General features: G+C 41.0%; 1 protein-coding gene and 1 long non-coding RNA gene across 3 annotated transcripts in view; both read left to right on the forward strand.

The window, feature by feature from the left end:
- Positions 1 to 243: 243 nt before the first annotated feature.
- On the forward strand, positions 244 to 7,828 carry LOC121035498 (uncharacterized). Of its 2 annotated transcripts, none has more exons than XR_005792921.1 (3): positions 244 to 306; positions 4,192 to 4,309; positions 7,380 to 7,828. It is a non-coding gene; the product is annotated as an uncharacterized LOC121035498 (long non-coding RNA). The 2 variants fall into 2 exon arrangements; XR_005792922.1 differs by lacking the exon at positions 7,380 to 7,828 and adding an exon at positions 6,366 to 7,368.
- A 61-nt stretch (positions 7,829 to 7,889) lies between these two features.
- Positions 7,890 to 18,428, forward strand: part of NMU (neuromedin U) — a 37,066-nt gene continuing 26,527 nt past the window's right edge. Inside the window, exons 1-2 of the mRNA XM_040483221.1 lie at positions 7,890 to 8,229; positions 14,909 to 14,967. Of these exons, the coding sequence (XP_040339155.1) occupies positions 8,121 to 8,229; positions 14,909 to 14,967 (168 nt within the window). The 5' untranslated portion in view covers positions 7,890 to 8,120. The remainder of the gene's footprint in view (positions 8,230 to 14,908; positions 14,968 to 18,428) is intronic.

Below are 18,428 nucleotides of genomic sequence, written 5' to 3' on the forward strand. Positions count from 1 at the left end.
GGGAATAGAACCCAGGATGAGGGGCGCCTGGGTGGCGCAGTCGGTTAAGCGTCCGACTTCAGCTCAGGTCACGATCTCGCGGTCCGGGAGTTCGAGCCCCGCGTCAGGCTCTGGGCTGATGGCTCAGAGCCTGGAGCCTGTTTCCGATTCTGTGTCTCCCTCTCTCTGACCCTCCCCCGTTCATGCTCTGTCTCTCTCTGTCCCAAAAATAAATAAACGTTGAAAAAAAAAAAGAAAAAAAGAACCCAGGATGATTCTAAACAATGCTTTATACAGTGCAAGATCTCGTCATCATTTCCATATAAGGTAAGGGTGTATCACCATTTATATAGTAAATATATGCTTAAAGTTGTATAATATTATAAATAAAAGTTTTATAAATCAGATTATTTCCTTTATTCATTTATATATATTTTTAGTGCCCACTATGTGCCAAGCACTCTTAACAACACCAAGAACTAGAGACAATAGAACAATATGAAAGTGAATATAAAATAAGTGTTCTTCAAATGATAAAGAAGGTTAAAAATCCTGACTTGGAACTCTCTTTCTTATAAAGGGAGGTAACTGTAATCAAACCAACAACTATGCTAACAGATTATCTAGTATGGTCTATCAGGTGGTAGCATGGTAGTAAGTGCTAAGGAGAAAAAGTAAAGCTGTGTCAAGGAGATAGGAAGTGCTGAGAGGAAGAAGAGTGCTATTTATTATCAAGTGATCAGGGAAGGAAGACATCATCAATAAGGCAGCATCTTACCTGCCTCCAATGCTTTGCCCAGTATAGAATTAATGCTGTGGTAGGACAGGACAGGAGTTGGAGGCAAGTCCTTGATATATTTTAAGAGAAAGAAAGTACAAGGGGATAGAAGGGTGAGAAAAAGAAGTTCAAGTAGGTTTTAATTGACCAGTGACAATTGCCACAAATCAACCGTTGGCAACTGAGCCAACAGACATTAAACATATAGATGTCATGACAGAGAATACCAGGGGTGACCTGCTTGGAAACCTACTCAGTTAAGGTAGTGATTGCCTTACCTTTATTTTTCAGTTTTCTCTAAGAAGCAAATATATTATCTTGTCTACTGCTTTGTCCCTGTAAGCTGTTTTAAAATTCTTAAATTAGGGTTGAAACTCAGGAAGATTGAACATAGCTTCTATCTGAAATCGTATTAATGGGTGACAATATAGAAAAAGGACCCATGACTAGTTTTTGAGAAAAAGGGGATTTGATTACAAATGAACAAAGATGCGACATTGGCTAATTTTATTCTTTTCAGAAATGTCTTAAGATAATATCAACTAGTATTTAATGTAGAGCAGTATGATATACATATATATACAACTTTCAGCATTTCATATGTGCATGGCCCACTTAAAAATCAGAGCTAAAATTATTAGAGACACTACAGATAAAACAAGTAGTGATTACCCCTTTATGATACTGAAAGGTCACTTATTTTTATATTCAGAAACTCACTCCAGGTCTCTTATGATTATTTTAACATTTTTAAAAGATTAAATTATACCATTTTTCCCTCTTTATTTCTTTCAATTATCTTTGACCAAATGCAATAAGATTTTTTATTTGAACATGCCTATGTAAGGAAATTGTGTATCTTTTCATAAAAGCCAGGTATCTTTAGAAAATACAATAATGGTTTGATTCATTTTTAAATAGATTGGAAACCAATCCAGTGATTCAAAAATGGTTATACAATTTGCTATGTAGAAATAATAAAATTTACTTTATCTGCCCTTTAATTTTTATAGCTATCATTTAATTTTAGGTTCTGTTTTTACAAAACCTCATATATCTGGAAGTGTTTGTTTTTCTGCCAGCTTTGCCCTGATGTGATTCATAAATATGCCAAGAAAATCTAATAAATCTTTCATTAGTACGTATTCTTATTTTAATTGCAACTTAAAGAACAAAGAAAAGATTCTGCCTTCAACTGATTGAAATTTTTGTATCATCATGTTTCAAATTACCAATAACAGTGCTGCTTTTCTGTAATGGCTTTACCTTCAGAACATCTATCATGTGAAAAATCTAGCCTGGTGGGCATTGATGTAAGTGCAAAAAGTTATTGACTTTTGCCTTTTAAAAAATTCTCTTATTACTTTTCTTGAAAGGAATTTATCTTTAAAGGCTTTAAGATAAACCTGTGCTGCTTTCAGTCTGCATGTCAACCTTCCCTGGACTGTGCTGAGAGAATTCACAGACAATATTTCCACCCACAAGTGCCTCCAGACTTCAAGAGATTGAAGAGATGAAGCTTAGCGCCTTTTGCAAAACAAAACAAAACAACTTTAGATCAATAAAACCCCAAAACATTAGCAAGAATGTTGGACATACAAAATTTTTATTGGCCATCAGTCCACATCACAGTCACCGTGGGCATTAGAAAATACCCTTAATGGGAAGGACTTTTAATAATGTTGCTTATCATTCCTGAAACTGCTCAAAATTAATTTTATCAAGTAATTAGAGAAATAAGAAAAGCTTCCTTCTCTTATAAAAGATGTTGTATTTCTTAAAATTATGTGAGCTGCTGTGTCATTATCAAGGCAGTTAATTATCCTACAACAGAAATTCTTAAGAAATGTAGATATACTTGGTCTCTGATCCTTTATTTCTTATATTCATTGTTCTTCTGTTGTCTTCTAGAAGAGTTTTTCCTAGAGTGGTTCCTCAGAGCAACATGGTTCATCCAAAAGTCCTTCTGAGTCAAGAGATTTTCCTGGAGGCAGAGAGGTTGATATCTACATAATTTGAAGAGATAGCTGGGTAGAGGAATAATTAGGATTATTGGAGTTACTCTAAAACTTGTGAAATATTAGTGGTCAAAGGGAAGACAAACTTGGTTATAAAATGGGAATTTGATCCAGATGCCAAAAATGTTTGTGGAGAGAGCTGAAAGTTATCCTTGTCACTAAATAATAGATACTATCTTCTGAACCAAAAGACCCACAGTCATTTGGTCACTTTTCTGACACAAGTAGCCATCTCCTCTTGAGCCTCAGTCTGCAGCACTACAACTGGCTTCTACCCTGAATCTTACTCGGAGACCATAGGCTGAATTGGGTCTTTGGAGTCGTTGGCTTTTTTTTTCTTAATTTTTTATTTTATTTTTTTAGTGAACTTATCTTTTCACCTTTTAAAATTAATTAATTAATTAGTTAATTAATTAATTATTTTTAAGTCAGCTCTAATGCCCAACATGGGGCTTGAACTCACCACCCCAAGATCAAGAGTCGCATGCTTTACTGACTGAGCCAGCCAGGTGATCCAGGAATGGTTGGCTTTCAACTTCTATAACCTCAGTGGAACTTTGACTCTCGTGGTTTTAGAAACCTTTAAGCAAAACTCTTCTCTACAATTCAAATTTAAAATTGGGATGGTATTTCTAAAAAGTTCATCCCAATGAGCATAGGCAGTAAATAACAGGAGGTAAAGATGTATGACTGGATGCAGGTGGTCTTAGAAAAGACAAAACAGGACAGAGACTTCTCAGCATTTTGTGAGTCTGTAACTCTTACAGCTGACACTGGATGAATGAATGAATGAGCTCACTGAATGAATGAATGAATGAATGAATGAATGAATGAGCATCCTGTAAAGCATGTAGACATAATGGGTTATCATTATTTCACAAATAGTATCCACTTTCTATGTTTTAGAAAATGATGATATTCATAGTTAACAATTATATCAAAGTGACCATAAAGACCAAGGTTCTCCATCTGGGTGTAATGATGTACTTTCTGACCAGAAAAAAAGTAAAGCTAGTGACTATAGCATAGTCACTGATGCGACATGGCTTAGGTGAGTGTCTTCACAAAGCGGGAGAAGAGGACTTCATAGTTGACAAGAACATCCAGGAATTAAATAGCAAAACTGGGATATTTCATGCCAAAAAGAGATAAAATTTCCCTGTGCCAAATTGTAAAGATTGCCACCATGTAGTCCAACAGGTCACCGTCATCATATCTGACCTGGACTTCTTTCTTGTTTGAAAATTGAGATATAATTCACATACCATAAAATTAATCCTTTTAAAGTAAGGAGTTCAGTGGTTTTTATTATTTACAAGATTTTGCAACCATCACAAATGTCTAATTCCAGAACATTTTCATCACCCTGAAACACAACCTCCTTACTTATTAGCCATCACTCCTGTCTCTCCCCAGGCCCTGGAAACCACTCGTCTATTTTCTGTCTCTATGGAGTTGCCTCATCCAGTATGTAGCCTTTTGTGACAGGCTTGTTTGATGTAGCAAAACGTTTTCAAGGCTCATCCAGGTTGTGGTAAGTATCAGTCCTTCATCCCTTGTTATGGCTCTGGTGTAGACTTCTGCATGTCCTCCCACCTGGTCTCCCTGCATCTACTAGGGTCCCCGAGAGCCTGCTCACTATGGAAGCCAGAATAATCTTTTTTCAAATGTAAATCACATCACCTTACTTCTTTACTCAAAATCCTCCACAGGCTTTTCATTTTACTTAGAGAAAAATTTCATCTCCTTGCCATGGCCTCTAAGAGCCTTCAATGATCAGGATTGTACCCTGTCTACTTCTCTGACCTCAACTTCCCACACTGCAGTCACCCTGTGCCAATTACTTCTGCTCCTTTAATTTTCCTGGCTTGTTTCTGCCACAGGACCTTTGCACTTGATGATCCCTTTGCCTGGGGCTCTTCTCTCATAGTTCTTCCCATGACCATGACCATGACCATGACCAGTTTCTTCTCATCTTTAAGGCCTCCTATAGCATCTCCTCAGAGAGGCAAGCCTAGATAAACCTGTCTCAAGTGTCGTTTCCCCAACTCCCAGTCACTTTCTATTATTGCATTGCCCTGTTTTAATTTCTTTATAGCATTTATTACTCTCTGAAATTGTTTTGTTTTACTGATCATTATCTGCATCTCCTTGAAAATCTGTCAACTCCATGAAGCCAGAGGCTAACTGACTTGGTCACTGCTGTATCCCAAGCTTCTACAATGGAGCCTAGAAGGTGCTCAATTAATATTTGAAGGATTGCATGACTATCTTGCCTAGAACTCCTAAGTCTTCTAGATCTTGCCCCTATTCTCAATTCCTAAAACTTGCTCTCTTCACCTATTACTAGACTTTGCTATTGCCACCTACTGCTTGACGGATTTCTCTCTGTGGTTGACTCTTTCATTAACTGACATTCAACCCTTCCTTAATGTCCTTGATGACAACTCTTCCAGACATCTCTATCACAGGCTAGCAGGTCTTGTTAATCTGCAGGTTCGTGATCAAACTGAGCCTTCATTCCTATAGGTTGTAGGCAAAAAAACAAAGTTCAGCTGCTCATTTGCAGTCAAGAATGCAAGAGATAATGGGTGAGAGGAATCAGCATGGTACACAGAATCAAACTTTCAGTCTTGAACAGAGAAAGTAGGAATGCTTTAGATGCTGTATGTACTACAGGTGGTGATATATGCTGATGTATGAGCTCAGTTTAAATGAATATGAACTTCTAGGTACAGATTGGAATTCAGTTTGTAACTGAATTGTTCAGCCTCCCCTGCAGAGATCTGGAATCTAACTTCTTTGAAATACTTGGATGAAAGGAGACCTTTGGAATCAGTTTCATTTTATTTAGTTAATTGTGGAATCCCCAATCTTTGCTCCTGGTTAAATGAAGTGCCTATCTCCCCACATTCTCCCATCCATCTTCTCCTATCATCCAAGTCATATAATGCCTGACCATTAGGGTGCACATCTTTCCTGAAACATTTTTTCAAAAATAACTCCTATACAGAGAGTAAAGGACAAGCCACAAATAAAGAGAAAATATTTGCCAAACATTTAACCAACGAAAGTTCTAGAATACATAAAGCATTCCTATAATGGATAATAAAAAAAAAAAAAACTAACAACTCAGGAAAAATGAGAAAAAGAGACAAATGGGTATTTCACTAAAAACAATAATGGTCAATACATTTGTGTAAAGATGCTCTCATTAGTACTGGAAATTGTAAATTAAATCCACAATGAGATGCCACGCCTACCAGATTAGCAAAGCTTTTTGCAAGGAAGTACAGCAATGGAAACTTCATGCACTGCTGGTGGAATATAAATGGATTTAACACTTTGGAAAACAATTTAAAGTAGAGTTTAACTAGATTTTCTCCCCTGCTGACTCTACTAAGTGTATACCTCAGAAAACTCTTGTCAACAAGGGACATGTACAAGAACATTCAGAGCAGCTGGGTTCATGCAGAAAAACACTTATAATGCATGAGTTGTTCCTTTACTGATCTGCAGGGGGGTATAAGAAACATTGAGCCCACTATTTTCAGGCATCTCTGTTCTCAATGACATCTCACCCCATACAGGCTGCTGAGACCAGAGATTTTTCAGTGTGCCTCCAGGAAACACAAGGAAGACCATGGAGAATCAGAGCCACCCCTATCGGCCTACATCCTCCGTAACTACCTTTTCACTACTTTGGGGATAAATCAAAGTATGAGCAATCTTGAATCAAATCTATTCTCATCAATCCTTGAATCTGAACCAGACTCTAATCTGACCTTGCTCACATGCTACCTGAATATAAAGAACTGAAAAAAGGTAGTGGTTATTTTGTTTCCACTTCACCTGTCAGAATTGCAGTCCTGCCTCACTGTTTCTGACTATCCCAGTCTGCCTGGTAATACAGCTATTTGAATAGGAGTTGGGGTCCTTTACCAAGTTCTCATTTTCTTCAGGCAAGTTCCACCTGTTTCTAAATGTTGTACTCTTTAAGGCCATGCCTTGTCTATAGCGGGTTGCACAGTGCGTGTCTAATACATTGAAGTCCCCGACTTAGAGGAAGAAACATCTTCACAGAGCAGCCTCCCTCACAGGCTGGTATTCTTGGGCAGACTGTTTAATATCTCCGAGCATCAGCAAATGAGAGTCATAATACTTTTATATCCCAGAGATGCTATGAGTGTTAAATTAAACAGCATGGAAAGATGTCCCTTAAGAAATGTTCATGTACTTCCTTTCTACCCTTCCCTCTGTGTTCCTTTCAAAAGGACCTCAAAAGGAGGCCAAATGAGATCAGTCTTTCCTCTCTCTGTAGAAGGAAATTAAAGCAGTGTCAGCCAGTGTCCTGGAGGATGCTTCCTGGACTTTTCCACTTAGGAAGTAAAGGAAAGTATATACGGAGGGGCATAGTAGCAGAGGTCCAATCACCCTAGAAACCAAAAAGCAACCGCTAGGGAGTGACAGCAGGAAAAATGCATAGAAAAAGGAGTAACCTTAGGCTTGGAAATCCATAGGACAGCCAGAGACCTTCCAGACCTACTGGAAATGTATGTGTGGTCAAATCCGAGCAATCCTTTCTTCTTGATCTTCTTTAACAGGTAACTGCATTTCCCTAAATGGTCTCAGACCTCGCAGGAGTTTGGGGAACGCCAACATCACCACTGAACCAGTACTGCTCTTTATGCACGGGGACATTGTGCTGGAAGCTGGGGATGTCCTAGTGAGCAGGACAGACGTGTTTCTACAGAAATGGCCCCTGGGGCTCTGGGAAAGGAGGCACGCACAGTCACAGTCGATTGGGGCAGAGAAGGCTTCCCGGGGAGAAGAAGGGGCGTCCTAGGCAGACGTGAGAAACGACAGAGCGTCGTCACCAGCAAGCTTGAAAACCCGGATCCCATCCTCTTGGAGCCTCTTGGTTTGCCATATTCCTCTGGCTCCCGCTCAAATCCTTGCCGGAAGGGAACGGACCTGCACCGCTTTCTTTCCCTGTTCCTCCCAGAGGCCCGAGGGCGGGCAGAGCGAAAATGCGCACTGTCCTGAGTCAGAACTCTGGCCGGGGGCGGGTCCCGCTGCGGCTGGGGGCGTCGGGGGCGGGCAGCGGGTGGCCAGTGACGCGACGGAGGCCGGGGGCGGCGGGCCGCGAGGTGACGCGCGTGGGGACCGCGCTGGCCCAGCCCACGTGTCCGCGAGATTTAAAAGTTGGCGGCGCGCGGGGAGGTCAGCTTGGCGGCGGAGCCCCGCGAGCAGCGCGCCCGGGACGCAGAGGCACTGCCAGGGCCCCGCGTGGAGTGCTGACCCGCGCAGCTCAGGCTTCGAGCTCCGAGCCGCCAAGCGCCGAGATGCCGCGAGCAGCGAACCGCCGCCCCGGGCCGCCCGCGGGACAGGTGGCCGCCGCGTCCGGGCCCCTGCTGCTGCTGCTGCTCGCCTGTTGCGCGGGCACCTGCCTTGGTAAGCGCGCCCCGCGCCTCCCGGGCTCCCCGCGCCCTCCGCTTCCCGCGCCTTTCCCCTGCCCACTCGCCGCACTCTCTTCCCTCCTTTTCTCGCCTCCACTGTTGGCTGCTGGGACTGTCTTTCCCCTCGTGCGGTGGGGCGCCCTAGCTTCTCGCTTTTGACGACCGGCGCGCGTCTCGGCCACCGGGCAGCCAGGACGCCGGTGCCTGTGGCCCGGCTGGAGCGCGGTCCCCGCTCGTCCGAAATCCCCAGACCCCGGGCAGCCTGCAGTTGGCAGAAATCTGTAGGGCCCCCTAGCCCTGCGGATGTCCATGGCCGGTGAAAACGTAAATAAATTAACACAGTGAAAAATGAAAATGCGTTCCCTTTCATTGCAATAACTAGAGGGATTGATAGCTGAAGCAAAAGTAGAGTTTGATACTTGACCTTCTGATGCCGGGTAAACTTGGAGCGTGCTCATCATCTTTGGTGAGTGAGCTACTGTTGTGTTCAGATAATCCTGAGCAGTGAAACAGGCCCCCTTCTAGCCGTTTAGAAGGGAAAATTAGTGGGGTTTTGTGCCTTCTAGGTTTTGACGCACCAGATCAGGAAAAAGCATAGTGAAAAAAAGTGGCTTAGAAAAAAGAAGTGGGAAAAGCAAAAGCAAAGGCAGGGAGGGATGTCTGAAGCTCGGAAGACAAGGTAGGGCTGAGCCCAGCGTGTTCCAATGGGGAGATCACTTCCCTGTTTCCTAAAAGTTACTGTTTCCAAGTACGTTGATAGATCCGTCCTTTATCTCTCAGCTCCCAGAGTCCCCTCCAGGGCTAGTAAGTATCCTGCAAAACCATGAATTTTCTAACTCTGCAGAAGGTTCTTTTAGCTTCCCTCCGCTCTCCTGTCAGTGAGGTGAAGGTGGGCAGACCATCTCATCATTGTTCATAATATTGGGGACTTGAAACCATAACTGCAGGGACCTTTCAGAGTATACAGGACAGCCCTCAATTAGAGGTGGAGAAACTGAAGCTATTCTTGCTTTCCAATGTATTTATTTTTATTGCTGACCTTTCATTGTTTTGTTTTTTTCCTTTCCTGGGGGCATTGAAGAAGGGGGTAGGGGAGGGGGTTCTCCTGCTTGAAAAACGAGGGCATTTGGCTATGAAATCTAAGCAGTCAGAGGCTAGACCTGAACTTTTTCCATCATCACATAGCCAGCAATGATACAGCATAATTCATGCAAAGTACTGTTAATATTTTTTATTTTTAGAATTAGTAGTAGAATTAGTGGTAGAATTTGGATGGCAATCTTTATCTACTTTATTAGGGAAGCAGATAATTATAGTTTTAAAAGTGTCTTTTTCTCTGTAAAGCAAATGTACTTGCCATGCACGTTGCATGTTATGTGCCTACAGTGATCTTTGCATCAGTTGGAGATAACTGCTTTTTGGGGAGGCAGGGAGTTTTCAGGCTGCTGGTGATTAAGCAGAAACTGTGGAAGGCTGCTTTCTAAAAAAGACAAGTCTTGGGTTTTATTTCCACAAAGAGTGTATCTGCTGTCTGGTCAATCATCCCAAAAATATCCCCAGTATTTCTCAATAGGGACAAGATGCCTTTTTCGCTGTACAGAGACCCCCTACACTACCATTTTGTATCTCTTTTCCCCTTTAACCTGCTCTTGATATTTCAAAATATGATGGAGGGGGGAGAGGGTAAACATAGTGTGATCTTCCATAGTCCCGAGACCCTAAAAATGGCACAGGAGGGGAAGCGTGACGTACATAACCAAAACCGAGAGATAATCTACCAAGATTAATCATTATGCAGAAAACAAGATGATGTATCTAAAAACAACAAAACAGATGTCACAAAGCCAGAGGAAAATAAAATAGTGCCAATAAGTGGAGCATCCTTGGCAAAATGAGTTAGCAGAGCATGCAACAGTAGTGAGAATATAAAGAGCCAGCCACAGATTTGGTGGATGGAAACAGTTCGCTATCCAGAGAACATTATTAAAATCAGGAAGATTTCCTAAAAGGGGGCACATTTTGGATAACTGCATCAAACCTCGATTCAGCCTGTGACTATAAGTGATCAAAGTGCCTGAGACTAAAGAAAAAAGTGGGGGCACCTGGGTGGCTCAGTTAAGCGTTTAACTCTTCCTTTCCACTCAGGTCATGATCTCACGTTTCGTGAGTTCGAGCCCCGCATCGGGCTCCAAGTGACAGTATGGAGCCTGCTTGGGATTCTCTCTCTACTTCTCTCTCTGCCCCTCCCCTGCTAGCTCTCTGTCTCTCTCAAAAATGAATAAATAAACTTACCAAAAAAAAAAAAAAAAGATGTGTTTTTTCCTACTCAGATCCCTACTTATTGAATAATCCTTAAAATTAAGTCAGCAGTAATAATTTCTCACTTCAAAACCCTACGCTAGTTAAGTGCTAGCAGTGAGAAAAGAAAATTAGCACCACTTTTATAATAGAGTCTATTTTTCAGAGAAAGACAAATACTGTATGATCTCACATAGATGTGGAATCTAAAATACAAAACCAAAAAACGCCAACAAAACAAAATCAAACCAAGCATGTGGATACTGAGACCAGATTGGTGGTTCACAGAGATGGGAGGTGGAGATGTGTGAAATGGGTAAAGGGGGTTGAAAGGTACAAACTTCCACTTATAAAATAAGTCATGGGGATGTAATGTACAGCATGGTGACTATATGGCATATTTGAAAGTTGCTAAGAGACTAAGTCTTAAAAGTTCTCATCACAAGAAAAAAAAATTCTACAAGTATATATAGTGATGCATGTTAACTAGACTTATTGTAGTGATCATCTGACAATATATACAAATTTAGGATCATCATGTTGTACACCTGAAACTAATATGATGTTGTATGTCAGTTATACTCCAATAAAAAGGTCTGTTTTTCTTTCTCTTACAGATGCTGTATTTTACAGATGCAAAAGTTGTCTATACATACTATTTGCATTAGTTAGATTGCATAAGACTAAAGGTTTCACTTTACTAGTAGTACTTTAGTATAAATTTCTGAAGGGGTGCTTGAGTGGCTCAGTCAGTTAAGCATCCGACTCTTGATTTCAGCTCAGGTTATGATCTCAGGATTCGTGGGATCAAGCCCCCTATTGGGCTGTGCACAGAGAGCACAGAGCCTACTTGGGGTTCTCTTCCTCTGTCTCTGCCTTTCCCCTGCTTGCACTGTCTCTCAAAATAAACAAACTTTAAAAAAGTATGAATATCCAAAACTGATTGACTGAAAACAGTGCAGTTTTCATGATATAGAAGATAATGGCACTCTTAGTATATTTGAGAAAGTATCTAGTACTGCTATTTGACAATATAAAGCCCACATCTAGGGTATCTTGGGGAGAAAAAAAAAATCACTCAACTTGGGTTAGCAAACACACAAAGGGAAGAAAAATAATTCTCCCTTATGTTTGGGTTTGGTAATAGGGTATTAGTGGATTTCTATAAGTTAAAAACACTTTAAAATTTTGGCTTCTCTAGATTTTTTACCCTGAGACTGTATTTACATGTTTTGCGTAAGAGCCACAAAGTACCCCTTTTTGATTATGTAAGTGCTTGGGACAAAGTTAGATATAATGGCAATTCCTGTGGGACCCATGCAAGCTTGGGGGCACAGAAGTAGGCAAGCTCTCGGTTGCTGGTAAGGCAGTGTGGAGGTGGGAGTTTCCACTTCTGTCGGAGGTTGGGAGACAGGCGTGGAAAGAATATAAAATTGTATTCTTTAAACAGGAACACCGTGTCAAACAGAGAGGAACAGTGGTATAATGAGTGGAGAAATCAGAAGTACCTGCAGGTGACGGCTGAATCTAAAGAGTGAAAATCTCTGTGTTCTTCTCTCGCGTCAAATCCACCCTGCTCTCTCCTTCCATTCCTCTTCCTTTTACCTTCCTCTTATTCAGTCTTGGTAACAGTACATAAGCCGCACATCCCAGTTGCAAGGAAAGGGCTGATGGCCTTTTAGATGGTTTTCATGAGAATATCCATATCTCCCTTTTGGAAATTTTCAGACTTGTTAAAGAGAATCTTAGACCTAAAATGTTTGTTTGAGCTGCTTATTTCTGTTGAATAAAGAGGCATCTTATGTTTCTTTCTACAATGCAATGCTCTATCCCCCTTGGATATTCGGTGTTGTCCATGGACTAGCAGCATCATTGTCACCAGGGAGCTTGCTATAAATGCAGACTCTTGGGCCTGTCCCTGTCTGACTGAATTAGAATCTCATTTAGTAAGATCTCCAGGTGTTGTGTACGAAAAGTAGAGAAGCACAGCTTTCTCCCTTCCTGAAAACAGAATCAGCTCAGAGTAATATACACCAGACAACAGAAACTTTGAGATATACATGTGTGCTAGGGTGAGAGCTATACAGTTGAGAAGCATGTAAGACCATTTGCCCACCTTGAACAGTTGTTCTGTGAAAGGGGATTCAATTAGGTTCTGAGATAAATCAACCATTATGGGCCACATGACCTCTGTAAGTTATTTCTAATGCTTGGTAGCACAGAAAATGTAGCTAAATTTGTACTATTATTTACATTCTAATAAACAGTTAATATTATTAGAATTTAAATAATAGTATACATTTGTATGAACTCAAGGGAAGACTTAACTTCCTGCTATCTTTTTAAAAAATTATTTTCTTTAAGCTTATTTTTTTAAGTATAGTCTTTTACTTACAGGATGTATTGTTGATTTTGTTAAACAAAAATGTATACATTTAAGAAAATGAGTAGTAATTACATTTAATATTAATAGATATTATCTCAAGGGGTGCCTGGGTGGCTCAGTCGGTTAAGCATCCGACTTCAATTCAGGTCATGATCTCAGGGTTCATGAGTTCAACCCCTGCATTGGGCTCTGTGCTGACAGCTCAGAGCCTGGAGCCTGTTTCGGATTCTGTGTCTCCCTCTCTCTCTGCACCTCCCGTGCTGGTGCTGTCTCTGTCTCTCATTAAAAATTTTTTTTGAATAATAAATATTATCTCAGTGTTTTTACAGAGATAATTTACATAGCATGAATTAGATAATTGAATCTATGAAGAAAATATTACCTTAGAGGGTGGAAGCTAATTAACATTTTACTTCAGTAATAATTAAGGGCCTAACAAGTAATTCTTTTTTTTAATATGAAATTTATTGTCAAATTGGCTTCCATACAACACCCACTGCTCATCCCAAAAGGTGCCCTCCTCAATACCCATCACCCATCCTCCCCTCCCTCCCACCCCCCATCAACCCTCAGTTTGTTCTCATTTTTTTTTAAACATTTTTATTTATTTTTGAGAGACATAGAGCATGAGCAGGGTAGGGGCAAAGAGAGAGGGAGACACAGAATCTGAAGCAGGCTCCAGGGTCTGAGCTGTCAGCACAGAGCCTGATGCGGGGCTCGAACCCACAAACTGCAAGATCATAACCTGAGCTGAAGCTGGACACTTAACCAACTGAGCCACCCAGGCACCCCTGTTCTCAGTTTTTAAGAGTCTCTTATGCTTTGGCTCTCTTCCTCTCTAACCTCTTTTTTTCTTTTTCCTTCCCCTCCCCCATGGACTTCTGTTAAGTTTCTCAGGATCCACATAAGAGTGAAAACATATGGTACCTGTCTTTCTCTATATGACTTATTTCACTTAGCATCACACTCTCCAGTTCCATTCACGTTGCTACATTCTTTCTCATTGCCACGTAGTATTCCATTGTGTATATACACCACAATTTCTTTATCCATTTGTCAGTTGATGGACATTTAGGCTCTTTCCATAATTTGGCTATTGTCGAAAGTGCTGCTATAAGCATTGGGATACAAGTGCCCCTATGCATCAGCACTCCTGTATCCTTTGGGTAAATTCCTAGCAGTGCTATTGCTGGGTCACAGGGTAGATCTATTTTTAATTTTTTGAGGAACCTCCACACTGTTTTCCAGAGCAGCTGCACCAGTTTGCATTCCCACAAGTAGTTCTTTTTTAAAAGACCTTCACTGAAATATACTTTATATACCATAAAATTTATGTTTTAAGTGTGCAACTCAGTGGGTTTTAAGTAGATTTCAAGACCTATGCTGCTGTCCCAACAATACAGTTTTCCATGACCCCTCCCAAAAATCTGTTATGTCTTTGCAGTCAATCTCTGTTCTTACCCCTAGCCCCAGGCAGCCACTAATCTTTCTATGATTACAGATTTGCCTTTTCTGGACATTCTATATAAATGGAATCATATATTTGGTCTTTTGCCTCTGGCTTATTTGATTTAGTGTAATATGTCTGAGATTCATCTTTGATGCAGCATGTATCAGTAGTTCATTTCTTTTTAATGCCAAATAGTATTCCATTGTGTGCAGGTACCACATTTTGCTTATCTATTCTCAGAGAATGGGCATTTGGATTGTTTCCACTTGGGGGCTATTATGATAATGCTGCTATGCACATTCATGTACATGTTTTGGTGTAAACATATAAGGAATTCATTCTTAAGAGTAATGTCTTTGAAATGCTGTTTAATAATTATGTATCCTCATACTAAGTCAAATGCTGAAATATCTAGTTGAAATAGGAGGGTAATGATGTATGGCAAAATGAAAAATATCATCCAAAAATGAGTTACATATACATGTTTAATTTTAGAAGAAATATAATAAAAATAACATGCAAGTATAACTTTAATTTCAGGTGCTCCAATATTATCTCAAGGACTACGGCCTGAACAAGAACTACAGCTGTGGAATGAGGTAAAGAATTGTCCTTATACAAATTAGTGGAAACTTTAACCCTCTTTGAAAATATCAAATGAAATAATATAATTGAGTTTTGGGACAACTATGATTTTATTAACATTCTGATATCATAATATTCAGAATTCTTTTGAAGTGAAAAAAGGAAAGATGAAAAAAATGAAACAATTACAGTAAATGACAAAGCAAGATGGCAAAATGAGCCCTAATAATAGAGTAATTACAATAATGTGAATATACTATAATATGCCACTTAAAGACAGAAATTCTCAGATTGAATTTTTTTTTAAAGATCCAGCAATATGCTGTCTATAACAGTCTCACTTAAGATGAAAAACAAAAGAAGGCTAAGCAACAAGTATGGAAAAGGACATACCAAAGAGCCCCGAACACCACGTGGCATAGTTTTATTTTATATATTTTTTACTTCTTTGTCTCCCATATATGGTAACACACAAACATGCAGTCTGATTAAGTGGTCTCATGTTACAGGGTCGTGAGGGATGTTATCACATACATACCTGTATAGCCAGGTTGCCTTGAAGTTTTTTTTTTTTTTCCTTTCCTTAGGGAGGGGACCCTACCATATTCCTCCCTTTGATGCTTGGGCCCCTCTATTTAGGGTCAAAGAGCATCATCTTGGTTTAGAGGTTTATATAGGGCATCCTCCCACATATCTAGTATAGTCCACCTGGGGCCTGCTATTTGATAGCTGCATTGACATTGTTCCAGGTCTCTCAGAGATGAGAGAAGTTACACAAGGGGTGAGGATCTGGCTCAAGGTGAGATGAAAGGTGAAACCCCCAACATTGGGTTTTCCAGACAGTTGAGTTATAAAATCTTTGGCTTAGGCATGTTAAGTTTTTAACAGAGACGACGATGAACTTTTTCCTCAGTAGACAAGACAGTTTTTCCCAATAAATGCACTTTTTTTTTAAAAAAAATTTTTTTTTCAACGTTTATTTATTTATTTTTTTGGGACAGAGAGAGACAGAGCATGAACGGGGGAGGGGCAGAGAGAGAGGGAGACACAGAATCGGAAACAGGCTCCAGGCTCCGAGCCATCAGCCCAGAGCCTGACGCGGGGCTCGAACTCACGGACCGCGAGATCGTGACCTGGCCGAAGTCGGACGCTTAACCAGACTGCGCCACCCAGGTGCCCCAATAAATGCACTTTTGAAGAACCAAACCCCGGTAGTAGGACTGAGGCACTTTGTTTTACTATAAGGTTTGTGGAGATCTAATTTTCTAGTCTCTTCTGGCCATTGTTTTCCCATGTTAGTACCAACGAAGTATCCTATCCACGAAAGGAAGGTGAGTGTTCATAGAAACCTCTCATCACATTTCCAGCCGGCCAGGGCGGCCTTGGCCAATCCTGTGGCAAAGAGTAGAGCACGAATCACAATAATAGTGAGAAACTAGGTGTGACAGTGCATCACAGTAAGGAAACATATAGAAAATAAGGACAGTCTTTTGTTCCACTGCACCGTCGATTCTTCCAGCTTCTGCCATGTGTAGATTAGTCAGCTTCCGGAGTGACTAAAGCAGGGCTGCAGTCTCCCAGAGCCTCTGGAGTTGCAGATTGCTTCTTCCATATGGTCAGCTTGCATGGCATTGATGGATCAGGAATGCACTCCCAGTTTCGAGATTCTGGCTTCACTCTGCTGTAGTGAATCCAGGGACCCACTTTGGCTACCTTTACTGCAGCAGGGGTGGACAAAGTGACAGTGAACGGGTCCCTCCAGAGGGTTTTTAGGGGTTGGACATTTTACTCCTTTATCCATATTGCATCTCCTGGCTTAAAGGGGTGAGCGTCTGTGGTCAGATTCATAGGTAATTGCTCCCTGACCCAGTGGTGTAAGGTAGTTAGGGTAGAGCCAAGGGCCTACATCTGTTGTCTTAGGGTTAGATTGTCTGTCTCATTTAGATCCCCCCTTATGCACTGGAGAATGGGAAGAGGGCACCCATAAAGGATTTTATAAAGGGAGAACCCCCTCTGCTTCTTCAGCCACCCACTTGCAGCTGCCTCCCTGAAGGTCCCTATCTCTCCCTGTCTAATGTTAACCCTTTCCCTATTTATTTCTCCCCTGGAGCAGGGCCTGTAACTGCTTTTAGGGAACAAGATTGATGACCACGCTGGCTTCTTCAAGCTGATAAGGACAGTGTGGGGGTACAGCAGTTAGAGTCTACCCAAGGGTCGGTCGAGTGGCCCACAGTATGGTTTTACAGGAAGGCTGGCAGGCATGAGGCGGCATAAACATTAGCAGATACAAAGAGAAAAACACAAAGTAAAGATTATACTGACCAACAAGATGCCATCTGAAGATCATGTCTACAGTTTCCAAACCTGTCAAATAATCTAGGAGAGACTCTGACTTTGTAAACAATGTATGTCAGGGGATCTCTCATAACCCAGGTGATGGAGAAGCAGGAGCAGTAAGTAATCAATGGTGGCTCTATTTCCAAGAGTTTGGCCCTAACTTAATTAAAAACACTTTTTTTTTTTTAAATCATCTAATGCTTGTGAGGTATTATTTAGAGTTTTGCTGAGTATAAGCAGACAGTTTGTTTTATTTTGAGGTGTAAAATTTTTCTAAGAGTCAGGAGTTTCTCATAGAGAAAGAGTCAAGGCAGCCATTTACCATTATTAATCTGCAATTTTTTAGGTAAGCCAGATCTGGGTATTATTTCATAAAGCAGAATTTGTATTACTTTTTGTGCCTTCTCTGTCTTGTAGGGGAAGACCTTTACCCAGTTGGTAAAAGTATTAACCCATACCAACAAATGTTGGAATTTCTTTGACCTTGGCATGAGTGAAACCTAATTGTCAGTCTTTTCTGGATAGCCTCCAGTTCATTGATTGCCTGAGAATGAAAGTTTGTGGTTGAAAGGATTGTTTCTTCTTTTTTTTTTTTTTTCAACGTTTATTTATTTTTGGGACAGAGAGAGACAGAGCATGAACGGGGGAGGGGCAGAGAGAGAGGGAGACACAGAATCAGAAACAGGCTCCAGGCTCTGAGCCATCAGCCCAGAGCCTGACGCGGGGCTCGAACTCACGGACCGCGAGATCGTGACCTGGCTGAAGTCGGACACTTAACCGACTGCGCCACCCAGGCACCCCGAAAGGATTGTTTCTAAGACATACTTCACAGGCTGATACTACTTGCAGAACGGTCCTTGACAAATTTTTTTTCCAGTAAACATCCTTTGGGCCATTTGGTAAGTTTGGTCCCTCCCTAAATGAAAGGCATGATGCTGTGTTTTAATGACCTTTCAGCTCTGTGTGCTTGATAATAGTAATTTCCCTGCTCTATTTGTAACCATCCCAAGGGCTGGAGACAGTGTCTAAGAGTAAGACCCCAGTTGTTTGTTTGTTTGTTTTGAGGGGTGGGGGGAGAGTAAATGCGATTGAGTCTCCTTTAATAATTGATATAGTGGGCAAACTATTTTCCTGAACC

Source organism: Herpailurus yagouaroundi, unplaced genomic scaffold (assembly GCF_014898765.1).
Source record: "Herpailurus yagouaroundi ecotype Mexico unplaced genomic scaffold, PumYag 28, whole genome shotgun sequence".
In the NCBI taxonomy this organism is placed as follows: Eukaryota; Metazoa; Chordata; class Mammalia; order Carnivora; family Felidae; genus Herpailurus; species Herpailurus yagouaroundi.